We start from the raw sequence: 15,335 nt of genomic DNA on the forward strand, positions 1-15,335 counted from the left end.
TCTTGCTAAGTTGCTGAGGCTGGCCTCAAGCTGATGATCCTCCTGCCTCAACCTACTAAGTTGCTGGATTACAGGCATGCATCGCAGCACCTGGCTCAACCATGTGTTCTTTAGTAAATTATTTTATTTGCTTAGGCTCTGTTTCCTTATTTGGTCCACTATAGGATTAACAATCAGAGGGGAATGGTAGCACTAAATAGCTGTTTTTTTTTTTTTTTTTTTTTTTTAAGGCTTGCAGTTTCTGGCCAGGTTTTTTGTTTGCTTGTCTGTCTGTTTGAGACAGGGTCTCCCTCTGTTGTCCAGACTTGTCTGGAATCAACTGATCCTCCCACCTCAGCCTCCAGAGTAGCTAGAGTAGCTGGGACTCAGCCATGGGCCACCACACCTGTCTTAGATAACTCTAAAACTAAACAGAAAATGCAGGTCAAACTTGGCATAGTCTAGGGCACGTGTTGTGCTAGCTATTTTAACAGCCTTATAAATCTCTATTCTCTGGCAGGAAGCAGCATTCTGCAGAGCTGGAGACTGAGGTAGAAGAAGCCCCTCTGAAGGCAGGCTCCTTTCCTGTGAAGCTGTCACAACTAACCAGAAGGAATTCTTTCCAGCCCAAAGAACTCAACAAACAGGTTTCCAAAATCCCCTTCCACTGTGTTTACCTTCTTTATTATGTGTTTACTTATTGAGTGTTGAAATAGTCAAGGACCTGGTAGAGACAAGTTCCTTTCTATCCTTCTTGGCTCCTCAACAACAAAAGCACCACCAGCTCTATTGAGCTTACTTTGCCTCATGCCAACCACTGGTAGACATTTTACAGACATTATCTAGATTATTCTTTACCACAACCTCTGGGAAAGAGGTATTACTCCAGTTTTCCAGAAAAGGAAAATGAAACAGAGACGTTAAGGAACTTGCCCAAGGTCCCAGAACTAGAAATGACAGGGTTTCAACCCAGGCCACAGACGCTAGAGACTTCGGAGAAAATCTCCATCACCCCAATCAGCTGAGGTTTGCAGGAGCAAACGTTTGTTTCCCAGTTACACTTTTGCCCTGGGCAGGAAGTGACCCTATCAGGATTGAGGCCGGCAGGTGGTGATTTGAACATAGGGCCCTCAGACCAGGGACCCAGTCCTCCACAGCTCTCTCTCTGGCTTGAGGGTTCCTGCCAACTCATTCAACTCCTTACCCCAGGGCGCTTATGTGTGCTTGGGGTTGGGGCACAGGCCAGCACCGCGTGGTTAAGTGTTCATTTTCAGGGGCGCAAAGAGCGATTGAAACTTTGGCTTGGCCTTCGTAGATGCTGAACTGACCAAACTTTGGCCTTGGACTCACCTGTGCGTTTTGGTCGCTCCATTCACCAATGACTTACATTCCATGCCGGCTAATACCCACCCAGAAGGCTCCCTGCTCTCCAAGCCCTGAGCTTGCTCTCCCTATGCCCTTGGCCCTGCTATTGCCGGCTTGGAGAAGCTGTCCGGCTTTAAACAGAAACCAAAACAGTCCGACGCCCAGAAGCGTCGGGGAGGAAGCGCAGACCAGTTGGGCGCAGAGCGGACACCTCTGGGTCCAGAAGCCAACTCAGCTCTGTGCTTCCTTCTAGCACCCCTTGCTCAGGCTACTCCCTCTTCCTTCTCAGGCCTCTGCTCCAGAGCAGGAAGAAAGGGGTGGGGACCCGGCGCGCTCAAACAAGCAGCTTCGGAACAGCGAGGAGTGGGTGGTGGCGGGAGGGCGGAGCAGGGGCGGGGCTCGAGGAAACTCCAAGTGGAGCCCCGACTTTACGTACCCGCCTTGGGGCGTCTGGCGAGATGGCGGCGCGCAGTGCGGGCCGCGGCGTCGGGCGGCTGTTGGGCAGCCTGTACAGATGCCCTGGGCAGCCGGTGCGGCCGCTGCGCGGACTGAGCACGCCCGGCTGGGCAACCTCCCAGTTCTCTGGAAGCGCCCCCACCCTTGCCCCCACCGCCGCGCTGCCGGGTTCGTACCCAGCTCTGAGCGCGCAGGCTGCTCAAGAGCCTGCTGCCTTTTGGGGACAGCTGGCGCGAGACACACTTGTGTGGGATACCCCCTACCACACTGTCTGGGACTGCGACTTCAGCAGTGGCAAGATCGGCTGGTTCCTGGGAGGCCAGTTAAATGTATCTGGTGAGTGGGCTGCGGGGGACCCCGGACGCCCCTAACTCTCGAGTCCCTGGGAGACTCAAGGAACCTCAGACGGCAGCAGCTGTTCCTGGGCCAGGCGAATCGCAGCTGCCTTACAGTAATTCCTTCTAGTATTCCGCTCCACTCTTTCAACCCTAAGCCACGTCACCCGGATCCCGCATCCCACTCGATCCCAGAGACTGCAGCCCTAGCCCAGCCAGCTGCGCGCCGGGAATCCACAAGTCCGGCTCCAGACAGCGGCTGTGGAGTCTCTGCCCCACGTCAGCTTGGCCTTGTCTCATCGCAGCTTCTCAGTCGACCGTCTCCCAAGTTTAATTACCGGGGTCCACAATGCCTCAGAGCACAAGCCTGTCCGGAGCATCGGGCGACAATTGTGCCAGGCTAGGGTGCAGAGCACCGTGCGCAAGGAACCTGGATTTGCTAGCTCAGTACCCGGGAGGGAGGGAAAAATGGAAAGCCTGTAGTGGTTTCACCTATGGCTGCTGTGCGGCTGCTTGCCTGGGGACAGACCCTGTTGCGTCAACAGTCGTGACAGGTGGCCTGGGGAGCAGAAACACACTCTTACACCCCCGCTCAGAGGCTGGAATCCGTTATCTCCTTCCTCTGGGGGTTTGTGGGTGGGACGGTCTCTCTTATCCTCAGAGAGCTGCACCTCAAAGACACAAATCCAGCTTTGGAACTGATGGGAGACTCCGGATTCAGAAACTAGCTCCAGCAGTCAACCAGTCCTCTGATTTCTGCCGAGCTTGAATCTATTACTGTTCTGCTATTTGGGGGTGGGGGAGGTATATGTGGCACCCTCACCCCAATCTAAGGCACTGAGGAGGTAGAAAGAGAAGGTCCTGGAACTGCGGCCCTGACTGGACACATGGTGAATGACTGCTGTCCTGTGGGATGGGGATAATGGATTTGGTGGTCTGCCAGATATTTAAGAAAAGGACTGCAGATCATGCTCTTCTTAAGACCCGACTTTGAGGTGGGATCTCTTTGAGGTAGAATCTGTGACTCTTCAACCCCACCATCCTAGTTATTCTACTCCTCTGAGTCTCAGTCTCCTCATTTGGTTGTTGGTGTTTTGGATTCTTTCTTTCTTTCTCTCTCTCTTTCTTTCTTTCTTTCTTTCTTTCTTTCTTTCTTTCTTTCTTTCTTTCTTTCTCTCTCTCTCTCTCTCTCTCTCTCTCTCTCTCTCTCTCTTTCTTTCTTTCTTTGTTTCTCTCTCTCTCTCTCTCTCTCTCTCGCTCGCTCGCTACTAGAAATAGGATCCTGGAGTGCTTTATAACTGAGCTACATCCCCAGTCCTTTTAAAACAGATTTTGTTTGGTTTGGTTTTTGAGACAGTTTCACTAAGTTGCTGAGGCTGGCTTCAAATTTGCAATCTTCCTGCCTCAGGGTCCCAAGTTACTGGGATTACAGGTGTGGGCCATTATGTCAGACTCAGTCTCTTCATTTGTAATAATGTTCACCTTTTAGGCTGGCTGTGAGGACAGAGTGCTGGAAGGTATGGAACAAGCTCTTTGCTTATTGATGATCAGTGAGCAGTAGTAATTTCAATGTATTATATTAAAAAATAACCATGAAATTATAGGTAGTGTCTATTTTTCAAACAAGCATAAAGGCACTTTGGGTCAGTATTTCTCCCCACATTTCATATTATTTACAGGTTTAATCAAAATGAGTCTCTTACTAGATAAGTGTTTTCTATGAAAATGAGTCAGCAGCAAATGTCCTTGAACTAGTGGAGGTATGTGTGTGGGGGGGGGGATCCTTAGGTTTGCAGAGTTGATGGAATGTGCCCTTGAGGAGTTGGTAAAGCAACATGCAGAAGCAAGAGGCCAGAAAGTATGCAGCTTCTTTATAGACTGCCTCTGGACTCTGGAGGCCAAGGCCTCTGGACTCTGGGAATATTTATGGTTGGCTCCTGCATAGTTGCAACTGATAAGACAGTGGAATGTACCTCATGGGGCTGACAGCAAGGATCCCATGAGCCAGGGTCAGGGGTGGTCAGAAAGAAATTCTGAATCCTTTTTCTTTCATTTATTTCTCCTGAAGATATAGTCTTTATAGCTACCTTAGCCAGACATTGAGCTTCAGAAAATTGACTTGTAGAAAAGCAGCTGTACTGCAGCTTTCTCATCTCAAATGGGCATTCCTAGCCACGCATCAGTCAGTCACATCCTTGCCCATTGCAGAGCAGTGTCTGTGGACCAGAATGTAAGAATAGGAAAAAGGATCGAACCAGGCTATGGCTTCACTAGCAGCTACCTAGAAAATTGTGGGAGGGATATTTTGGCCTAATTGTGTGTGTGTGTGTGTGTGTGTGTGTGTGTGTGTGTGTATGTTTTAAAACCAGCATAATCCCTTTTGAAACTTGTGTTATCCCTTCAGGGGTACCTAGATCTAGACCAGCAGCAGTTCTCAAAACATGGTCCCAATCAGCAGTATTTCCTTACCTGGGACTTTTTGGACATGCAATTTCTGGAGCCCATACTAGATTTCCATCAGGAACCCTAGGGACCTTTCATTCGGGATTAACAAACTCTCCATGCATAAGGATGTGCATCCAGGTCTAAGAATCACTGACACGTATGCCCCAAACAGGGGCAGATTAAATGCTTTTTAAAATAAGCAGAATTGGTTTACACATGCTGGAAATAGCCCTACTAACCAAACAAACAATGGCATGTAGGTGTTACAGTACACTTTAGTCTTCCAGATGGGTCTTTTGAATTACACGTAGGTTGGAATCCTTGCTTTCCTTTTACTATACTTTGCTGATTTCCTCATCTGTAAAATAAGAATAGATTGTAACTGTATTCTATTTTAGTTACCATTGTTGCATATCAAGCCAACCCCAAATTTAGTGGCACAGGATAACCACCTTTTTACTATGCTCATATATCCTGTGGGTCAAAATTCTGGACATGGCCCGTGGGGATGACTTGCTTCTCCCCTATACTTGGGAGAGCATCTGCCTACTTCTCACTCCTAAGTCTGAGGCTGGTTGGTACTATAGTGAGACTATGGTTCTTCAAAACTTGTGCTGGAGTTTAATCCCCACTGTGAGATATTAAGAAGATGGAAACTCAATCCAACCATGGTATTCAGAGGTGAGACTTTGGAAGGTGATTAGGATTAGACAAGGTCATCGGGGTGGAGCCTTCATGATTGAATCCTGGTAACTTTATAAGAAGAGGACAAAGACCAGAAGACACACAGACAAGTTCCCTGTATCCTGCCATGTGCCGCCTTGTGCCACCTTGAGACTCAATGAGAAGGACATTACCAGATGTTCTTCAAGGCAAGCCCTTTAAACTCTAGAATTGTGGACTAAATAAACCTATTTTCTTTGTTAAGTTATTTTTCCATGGATATTTTATTATAGCCATAGAAAATGTACTAATACAGTTTGGATGACTTGAATGCAGGTTGGGCTCACCTGGAAAACTATACAGCTTCTTATACCCAAGATTATACATAGGGTTTCTCACAGTGTGATATATAGGTCCAGGTAATGTTTTGTGGCCAGAGGTCCAAGAGATCAATGCAAAAATTGTTAGACCAATAAGCCTATTTGGCCTGGGACGGTTACCTGTTTGTCCAAGTTTCCTTATTGATGGGGTTTATCAACACCCACATCCTAGGGCTCTCCTTAGGATTAGATAAGACTTATGAAGCACTCAGCACTATCTTTAATGTATTATAGCCCCAATCACTGACCAGTGTTAATTATTAATGAAACATTTGGGGGGACTGTGACCTTGAATTTGGCTTTCAGCAGCTGCCGAGTACAGTGTTCCATCTGAACAAGACTATATATGGGTTTGCATCTGATCAGCCCAGGATAGGTGAGAGGCTGGCTTTGAAAAACACACAGGCACACAAATTGCTCCCAGAGCATCTCAGTACCTTGCCCATTCAAAGCTTTGCTAGCGAGGTGGGATGAGGATGTCAAAGGACACCAGTGCACTAGGTAGATTCTCTACATCGTTCAGTGACTTGTCTCTATTGCCTTTATAGGACTGCTTTGCAGAAGGTTCTTTGGAAAAACATGTTCTAAAAGGGATTCCTTCCCATCTTTGAATTTTTTTTTTGGTAGGGCACACGGGTATTTTTGCCCTGTGGTATATAAACTGAAGAAGCCAGGAAGTTGCAAATACAGAACCACAGTGTAATGATGTGTTGGCTTTCAAAACACACAACTGGGCTCTAATTTCTAAACCCTAAAGTTGGAGTCTGATTTATTTTAAAGAGGTGCATATTCATGCATAGGCAAGAATGTAAATAAACATTTTTAAATCAAGCATTGATCCCCGCCCCTCTGTGGTTCTGGGGATCAAACCTAGGGCGTCACACGTGTCAGGCCAATGCTCTACCACTGAGTCACATTCCCAGCCTAAACACTGAGAGATTTTCTTTCCTTTTCTTTCTTTTTTAAATGTATGTGATGCTGTGGATGGAACCCAGGACCTCACGGGCTGGGCAAATGTTGTACCACTAAGCTATACTCCCAGTTCTCTTGGATGCTTTTTGGAACATGAATTGCAGGAACAGAAATCATTTACTGTCACTTTCTCCTCTATTACATACCTCCTCCAATAATCCAGAAGACAGATACGTTGATGTCCGTAAGATACTACCTTGTTGCACAGTTTTGCTTCATTTTTCTCTCAGTGATTAAAATAACTTGTTTAAGTGTTTTTTTTTTTTTTAACTCTAAATGAAAATGTAACTCCAATCTTAGGAGGCATATCCTCTGGAAGAATCTGAATTCTTCCCAGTTGTCAGAGGCATGACTTACTTTAAATAGCAGGTGCTTCTGGAAAGTTGGCAAATAAAATTTTTGTGACTGATGTAATATCCCAATATGTGCCAAGGAGGTTTGCTATTTAAAGAAAACCATTGTGAATCCTTTTTGTGGATATTAACTCCCTAGTTTCTTTTGATTAAAATTAATTTTGGGGGGGTATTAAAGATTGAACCCAGGGGTGCTCTGTTACTGAGCCAGATCCCCAGTTCTTTTCATTTTTTATTTATTTTTTTCATTTACATATTTTATTTGGAAATGTTTACACAAGTACAGGAAACTAAATTTTTGAGACAGTGGATGTTATTAGATTATCATCAGTTTATTATAAAAGAGATATGGAAATTATTTACATGATGAAAAATTTCAGAACTTCAGTGGAATGGGCAGCTCCGTACGATGCCATTTCAACACTGATTTGTTTCAGTCTACATATTTTCCAAGAATGTCTAAATAAGAAATAATCCTTGTCATCTAGAACCACCTTGATAGCTCCATACTCTTGGAGAAGAACTTTATCTCCAACTTTCATGCTAACTGGCTGAATCTCTCCACCCTTTCCTTTAGAGCCTGATCCCAAAGCTACTACTGTTGCTTGTATACTTTTCCTTGAGATTTTTCTGGAATCATAATGCCTCCTTTGGTTACAGTTTCTTCTTCACTCCTTTCGACCAATACACTGTCAAAGAGTAGAAGAAATTTTCTAAATGCTTGTCCAGCCATGACTCACACTACCACAGCTAGGACTTGGTTCTCCTGTTGCAGCCACCAAGACCCTTTTTATTTTGCGACAGGGTCTCACTAAATTTCTGAGGCTGACTTCAAACTTGCCATCCTCCTGCTTTAGTTACCTGAGTAGCTGGGATTACAGGTGTGCGCCACTGTGCCTGGCTAAAATTAATTTTTTGTGTGCTGGGTTCACTTCACATTGTGGGGTGTGCGTGCAAGAGATATATTTAAACAACTAACCAGAGATTTTGGGCTGAGGGTGTAGTTCAGTGGTAAAGTGGTGTTACCTAGGGTATGTGCGATACCTTGGGTTTGGTCCCCAGCACTGCAAGGAAAAATAATAAGAGATTTTGAAAATTCCTACATTAGTATGTTTCATTTTTATAATGGAAATGATAACACTTATAATTTTTTTTTTTTGGTTAGTGAAACTAAAAATTCATGACCCAGGCATTAGTTTAACTGCTGGGAAGCTGTGTTGGGCTTTGGGTTGGGCTTATGCTCTAGTGAACTCGAGCCAACACTCTGCTCCCAGGGGCCCCATCTCCTCCTTATGAAGTCAACATGAAGCGGTTGGTGGTCTCATAGTCCAGGTATGGCAAAAATGCCCCAATTCATGTACAGTGGTGAGTAATCTAGAAAATACCAGATGCCACAGACCTGCATTCTAAACAAGAGAAAGAAAGAACAATCAGTTGTCAAAGAACAAGATCAACAATTTAGTTTAGCAATCACAATTTTTTTTTTCTGATTCTAGGATTAGGCAACACTTCTATTTTGTAAAGTAGATCCAGTGTTCCAATGGGCCAAGCTTAGAAGAAGTTGATTTTGTGGATAGTGAAGGGTTGAAGAAAGAAGAAACAAAGAACAAAAAACTATTTTGGATATTTCAGTTATTTTCCTTGTAAGGCAATGACAGGGAGACAGAACAATAGAAAAATAACTGACAAGTTTACATCAGTTTATTTCAGATTACACTGGGTCGTGTGTGTAAGGATTAAGGCAGAGGGAACTTCATGACCGTGCCAATTGAAATAGATCTATTGTAGAAGTTTGGCTGTTACCCCACTAGTCCTGATTTCTCCAAAGGGTAGATAAACAGCCTAGTTTCAGTTTGGTGACCTTGAATTTTAACAGGAGTGACTTCATTTTAATTTTAGCCGGGGCTGGGGAGATAGCTCAGTCGGTAGAGTGCTTGCCTTGCAAGCACAAGGCCCTGGGTTCGATCCCCAGCACCACAAGAAAAAAAAAAAAAAAAAGTTTTAGCCTGATCTGCGTAGGAACTTGATCCGAAACAACGGCCCAAAACAATGATAATTTTTATCATTGTTGTGATGAACAAGTCCATACTGGGGTAACTTGCTCAAGTTACTTAGGGTATGTGAGATGCCTTGGGTTTGTTTTTTGTTTTTGTTTTTGCAGTTGTTAGAGGGAAAATTGTGATGTCACTCTTCTCTTCAGTTCTTATGATAAAGGAATCTGGGGGTCCCTGTCCTCAGAGACTTTTGATATATGGGAAGGCTGGTTCAGCATAGTGTCCCAGAATGGAGACCAGAATGAGGAAGTGTTAAGTGTTGTGGGTTCATCGCCAATGGAAGGAAAGACCTTAGTGTGCTGAGAAATTTGGAAAAAATTTAAGTAGGTGGGGCTGTGCCTTAGATTGCTCTAGGCCCTTGCCCAACTCTTCTTGGAAACGCTTGGAAATGGAATTTTCTTGTCCCACTGCCCAGTTCTTTGGATTGAGGTTTTCTGGTTTCTCTCTCTTTCTTTCTTTCTTTCTTTCTTTCTTTCTTTCTTTCTTTCTTTCTTTCTTTCTTTCTTTCTTTCTTTTGTGTGTGTGTGTTTAAATGTAGGATTTCCATCCTCCCTTCCTAATTTCCTTCCCTCCCTATTTCCTTTCTTCCTTCCTTCTTTTCCTCACTCATCCCTCCTCCCTCCTCTTTCCTTTTTTCCTTCCCTGCTTTCTCCCATCTCTTCCTGCCCCTCCCCCTTTTCCTTCCTTATTTTTTTCCCCCTGGATTTGAGGCACTGGCAGAAACCATAAGTAAGAACCAAAATGCCTATAGCATTTTAGAATCACTGTCCTCCAGGTCTCACACTGTGGTAGTTGTGAGCAAAGATGAGTTATTCTGTTTGTGTTTCTCATGGGAACACTATGACAACCTCTAACCCTACAACAGGAAACTCAAATGATGCCTAATTCCTACAGTCCCACCCAGAGACATTAAACCACCATATGGATCAGAAGGCTAAGATTTAGCTTAAGTAACAAGAACATCAGTGGTTAGTGAGCAGTTGGCCAGGGCTTGAACTTGAGACTAAGGATTTTTAGCTGTGACTCCAGACTGCCAGCTGGGCAAGGTCAGATGACATACAGGGCAAGTGTGATTAGTTACTCTCCTTCCAAAAGGTAAAAAACAAAACAAAACAAAACAACAACAAAACCTCCCCAAACCCATGGAATCTAAAATCTATATATAAAATAGGTGTGCACATAGACACATGAACATCTGTCATTATGTGGCCCTGAGACAAAGGTTGCAGCATGAGAATCATCTAGTTAAAATGGAAATAGGAAAAAAAAAAAAAAAAAAAATGGAAATAGGGGCTGGAATGGGGCCCGGCCACCTGTGTGCCACAAGCCCTTTGAGGGATTCTGACATCTCTCAATGTTGAGCAGCACTGATTTTTGGCCACAAATGAGAACTTTAAGGGATAGAGTCACAAAGATAAGAACTCTGTTTCCTCCCCTGGTGCCAGGGTCCTCTTATAGCTCAAGGACTTGAATGGTTCATGTGTCCATCATCCAGAGTTTTGGTGCATGCTTAGCTCTGTGCTCTGGATTAGGCTGTCCATGTACAAACATAAACAGGACATCTGGCCCCTGCCCAAAGTGGCACAACAAGTAGTAAACATCTCAAGCAATTAGAGGGAGGCATGGGTCCAAGGGAAGAATGATGTGCAATGTGAGTGAGAAGTGCTAAGCTGAGACCTGAAGCATGGGTAGGAAGGTGTGGGGCAGCATCAGGCAGGGGGAGTACAAAGACCCTGGGGCAGGAGGAGCTCCCTGAACTCTGCATGGCCAGCAGGAAGACCTATCTTTCTAAGCCTCTGCAGTCACTGGTTGAGTGCGAGGGAACACTGCACTTGGGGATTCATTCTGACCTGCCTGAATTCCTGCCATCTATCAGTATCTGGGAAGAGATGGACATGCAGCTGATCTCAATGGTCACCTGGCTGCACTCTAGTGTAGGCTTTTCCTCTCCACTTTTCTTAGCTTTGATTTCCTGTTTGGCGTAAAATTGGTGTAGGATGCCTTTCTGGGCTTAGAGGAGGTAGGGGTCTCAGCTTACAGTCATCCAGTCACTCTCTGGGAAAGAAGAACGTGCTAGCATTGCGGCTGTCATGGGATGCGGTGAGATGAACCCAAGTGAAGTGTAAAGTGTGGTTTGAACCCTTCCTACAGCTTCCTGGCTGGGAGTTTTGGCAGGTCACTGGACCACTAGGAAGTCTCTGAGGCTGTTTCCTAACTGCATCTGGCCAGGCTGCATCTTCAGAGTTATCAAGGGTCAAAGTATGTCTGAGCAGAACTTCTCAGATGAGAACCTGGGCACACATCTCCTGGAATCTTCTCAGCAGGTCTGAGTGGTTGGATTTGTCACCAGTACCCAGCTGATAGCTGCAGCAGCCCAGGGCTAAAAGGATCCCATGTCTTATGTGAGCAGCATGTTCCCTGCCAACCTGCCTTTGGGTCCATGACTTTCATCCAGTCCATTTCTGATTCTCCTCCAGGACTTTCTGCAGCACTGTTCCTGAGTTGAGCCTTCCCAGCTTGCCATGACCTGCCCAGACTTGCACCCAGGGCCAGGCAACTGGGGAAAGGGTCCTGTCTAAAGGGTGGCCTCTCTGCTGATTGCTCAGAAGCCAGAAATCCATGGTATTAGTGTGAAAAGTCTTGATTTATAGACTGAATTCTCTCTCTGTCGCTCTCTTTCACTGTTTCTCTCTCTCTCTCTCTCTCTCTCTCTCTCTCTCTCACACACACACACACACACACACACACACACACACACACACCCCTGTCAGAGAAACAACCAGTCAGAGAAACAGCACATCTGTAAGCTGGACTTAGGCTGGGGCCTAGTTGGCCAATATTTACCAAATTAGTTTGCTCATTTTTTCCCTAACAGCCTTGTTTTTCCATCAAAATCAGGGTTTGCTTGTTTCTCTTGCCTGCCTGAATTACCCTTCACTGTTCTAGACTATTCTAAGCCTCACCTACTTGTAAAACCACATCCTGTTCACATCTCCTTTTTCCTTCACCACAGACAGGGCTCACCTTTCTTTCACCTCTTGCATAAAGTTGTTCTTGGCTCCCTGTTGGGACCATCACAGGGTGACTGTGAAGAGCAGGGTAGCAAGACTCTGAAGTTCATCTGCCTGCATTAAAGCCAGTTCTCCTACTATGAGACCTTAGCGGACCACTTAACTTCTATCTGTTACCTGCTTCATTTCCCATTCCTAATGGGATACTGGTACTTCTTACTCCTGATCTACAGAGGGTGCTGTCCCTGTAGAGGCTCTTGTTGTACTGTTTCAGTCTGGGGTTGCTCTTAACTTCCATGGGTTTGCCTTGTCTGGGTAAATTCAGCTTCATTGTTCTTTTTGGACAAATGTTACGATACCTGCCACAGCCTACTTTGTGTTTTGGTTACTTACATGTTTCTTATGTTTGTATTGTTAACCTGCACCAATGGGACTGAATATCTCTCCTTGCATTTCCTTTTGTACTTAGTATTGTGTCTTGATCAGAATTGGTGCCAGGACACTGGTTGAATTAAACTATCTCAGGTTTTATATGCCTCTCTTTTCTGTGCTCCCAAGAGACCCACTCCCATTCAGAAAAGCACTTGGGGAAAGTGGCTTCCAGTGGGTGAAATTCTAGTGTTTTTAAAATTATAAATCATTTCATGCTGAAACACAGACACCCTGCATTTTGCTTGATTTTATCTGAGGTCTCTATGCCTGGGTGCTCTAGGGCTAAAGCTGAAAATAGCATCAGAGAGCCGTGATGATCCCAGGCACAGTGTTGCACACCTATAATCCCAACTACTTGGGAGGCCGAGGCAGGAGGATCATAAGTTTGAGGTCAGTCTCTGCAATTCAATGAGGCCCTGTCTCAAAATAAAAAGTAAAAAGGTTTGGGGATGTAGCTCAGTGGTAAAGCACCCTTGGGTTCAATCTCCAGTACCACAAAAACAGAAACAAACAAAAAACCCATAATAAAAAACCCTTGTTGATGGTATGTATGTGTATGTGTGTGTGTGTGTGTGTGTGTGTTGTGGTGTTGTGTGTGTGTTTGGGTGGGTGAGTGGTGACAACTTCACTGAACAGAGTGTAGAGTGTAGCCTGGCTTTGCTGTGTATACATGGCATCTGAACAAATGTGTGCACACACACACTTATGTCTACTGATTGTACAACTCCAGGTCTGCCATAAAGCCCCTTCTTCTCGCCCTCTATCTCCATCCCCACTCCCTTTTTTTGGTAATGGGAATTGAGCTCAGCATACTCAACCATTGAGCTACATCCCCAACTCTTTCAATTTTTAATTTTGAAATAAGGTTTTGCTAAGTCGCCTAGGTTGGCCTTGAACTTGGATTCTCCTGCCTTAACCTCCCAACTAGTTGGGATTACAGGTGTGAGTCACTGCACCTGGCTTCACTAAACCCCTTCTTAGTTCAACTTCTTGCTTTTCCTCTCTTTTAGTTTTTGGGCCTATCTTCTCTTTTATTTTCATGTACTTCAAAGAAATTTTCTGTATCAATTAGCAGTATTGGTAATTTCCCCCCTGCATCTACATTTATTAAAATTTTTGAGGTACAAATTACATATGGGACACTGAAAGAGCAGGAGGACATGCAACCACTGACCCCCAAAGCTATTCAGAGTACTCATTTCCTCCAAATACTTGGGGTACCATTGTTAGGAAACTGAGTAAGGAGGAGCTGGTTTTGAGTGTTGGTTGAAGTAATTGGTCTGAGTTAAGCTCACCTTTGAAATCAAATGAATAGTGAACAGGATGTAAGCAAATGAACAGATCATACTAATCCTCAGGTTTACAGTAAACTGTTTTTTGCTGGCAAGTCATGTGATCTGAGCTTAGGTAATAGAGCGGGAGGGGAGCAGAACTTCCTGGAAAACCAGGATGGCATTTTCCCATCATTGAGTCACTTCTTGGAACAGAGACTAGTTTATAGGATACTCATTGGATACCTGGGAGAGGATTTGGATCCCTGTCTTGGCTGACACCTCTACCCTGCACAGGGGAGCATGCTCCATTAGCCGTGTTGCAACAGCAATGTCCTATTTGTATTAAGTATTCTTTCCTGCAGCTCAGGCTGCAGTGCCCAGGGCAGGTTACACCTAAAACCATCTAAGGAGCTTTGAAAACCATGAGGTCCAGCCCGGGGACTACTGGGTAAGGTGTCCAGGGAAGGTCCAGGTGATGGCAACTGGTATCCAGGGTTGGGACCACTGGTGTTTGTGGTCCCAGTAATATTTTGAGAATAAAGAATATTTGTGATTCAAATGGCTAGATTGTGGAACTAATCTAGATGCCCTTCAATAGATGAATGGATGAAGAAACTGTGGTATATATACACAATGGGATATTATTCAGCCATAAAGAAAGATAAAATTATGGAATTTGCAGGTAAATGGATGGAGCTGGAGAATATCATGCTAAGTGAAATAAGCCAATCCCAAAAAACCAAAGGCCGAATGTTTTCTCTGATAAGTGGATGATGATACATAATGGGGTGGGGAGTGGGTGAGGGAAGAATGGAGGAACTTTGGATTGTGTAGAGGGAAATAAGAGGAGGTAAGAGAATGGGAGAAGGAAAGATAGTGGAATGAGGTACATGTATGATTACAAGAATAGTGTGTATCTACATCATGTACAACCATAGAAATGAAAAGTTGTACTCCATTTGTGTACAGTGAATCAAAATGCAGTCTGTAAAAATAAAAATAAATAAAAATTTAAAAAAAGAATATTTTTGGGAGGTCACCTCTTACCTTTGGCATAATGTTTGCTTGGTGGCATCTCCATTTTTGCAGTTCTGACAATCACCCGTTCCTTGCAGGGAGGTAGAAAACTTACCATGAATGAAGGTAGGGTCCATCTCTGCAGAAATAGAGCAAGCCACAGCAAAGTAGATCCCTGCCCCCTTCCTCCCTCTAAAGACATCAAGATTAATGTCTGTACACCTGTTTCTGTACAGTCAACTGCTTGGATCAACATGTTCAGAAGTCCCCCGAGAGTGTCGCTTTGATCTGGGAGCGAGATGAGCCTGGAACTGAAGTGAGGATCACCTACAGGTACTGTCTGTCCATTCTTAGATCTCCGCACCCAGCAGGGTGATCTGGGTTTCCTATTTGTTGGCATGCATGAATGACAGTCATGACTGCCAGCACCGAACACCCCTGCTGTACCATTTAACAGGGAAGGATTCCCTAGCTTGGCAGGAGCCCCGACCTCCTTGTTCACTTTGGCTATTTAATATCTTTAGATTCCCATAAGTGCAACTGGGTTTTCTGAAACAAGCAAACATGGCAAATATTCAAGGTACAGGGGCCTGCTGCTG

The 15,335-nt window shown here is 44.8% G+C and overlaps 1 protein-coding gene and 1 pseudogene across 2 annotated transcripts in view; one reads left to right on the forward strand and one right to left on the reverse strand.

Annotated features, from left to right (window-relative positions):
• The first annotated feature begins 1,767 nt into the window (after positions 1-1,767).
• ACSS1 (acyl-CoA synthetase short chain family member 1) overlaps positions 1,768-15,335 on the forward strand; it is a 60,562-nt gene continuing 46,994 nt past the window's right edge. The window contains exons 1-2 of the mRNA XM_079123549.1: positions 1,768-2,136; positions 14,973-15,069. Of these exons, the coding sequence (XP_078979675.1) occupies positions 1,803-2,136; positions 14,973-15,069 (431 nt within the window). The 5' untranslated portion in view covers positions 1,768-1,802. The remainder of the gene's footprint in view (positions 2,137-14,972; positions 15,070-15,335) is intronic.
• LOC306651503 (10 kDa heat shock protein, mitochondrial-like) lies at positions 4,450-9,038 on the reverse strand (annotated as a pseudogene). The gene has a single exon. The product of its transcript is annotated as a 10 kDa heat shock protein, mitochondrial-like (transcript).

This window comes from Sciurus vulgaris (genome assembly GCF_902686455.1).
Source record: "Sciurus vulgaris genome assembly, chromosome: 2".
Taxonomy (NCBI): Eukaryota; Metazoa; Chordata; class Mammalia; order Rodentia; family Sciuridae; genus Sciurus; species Sciurus vulgaris.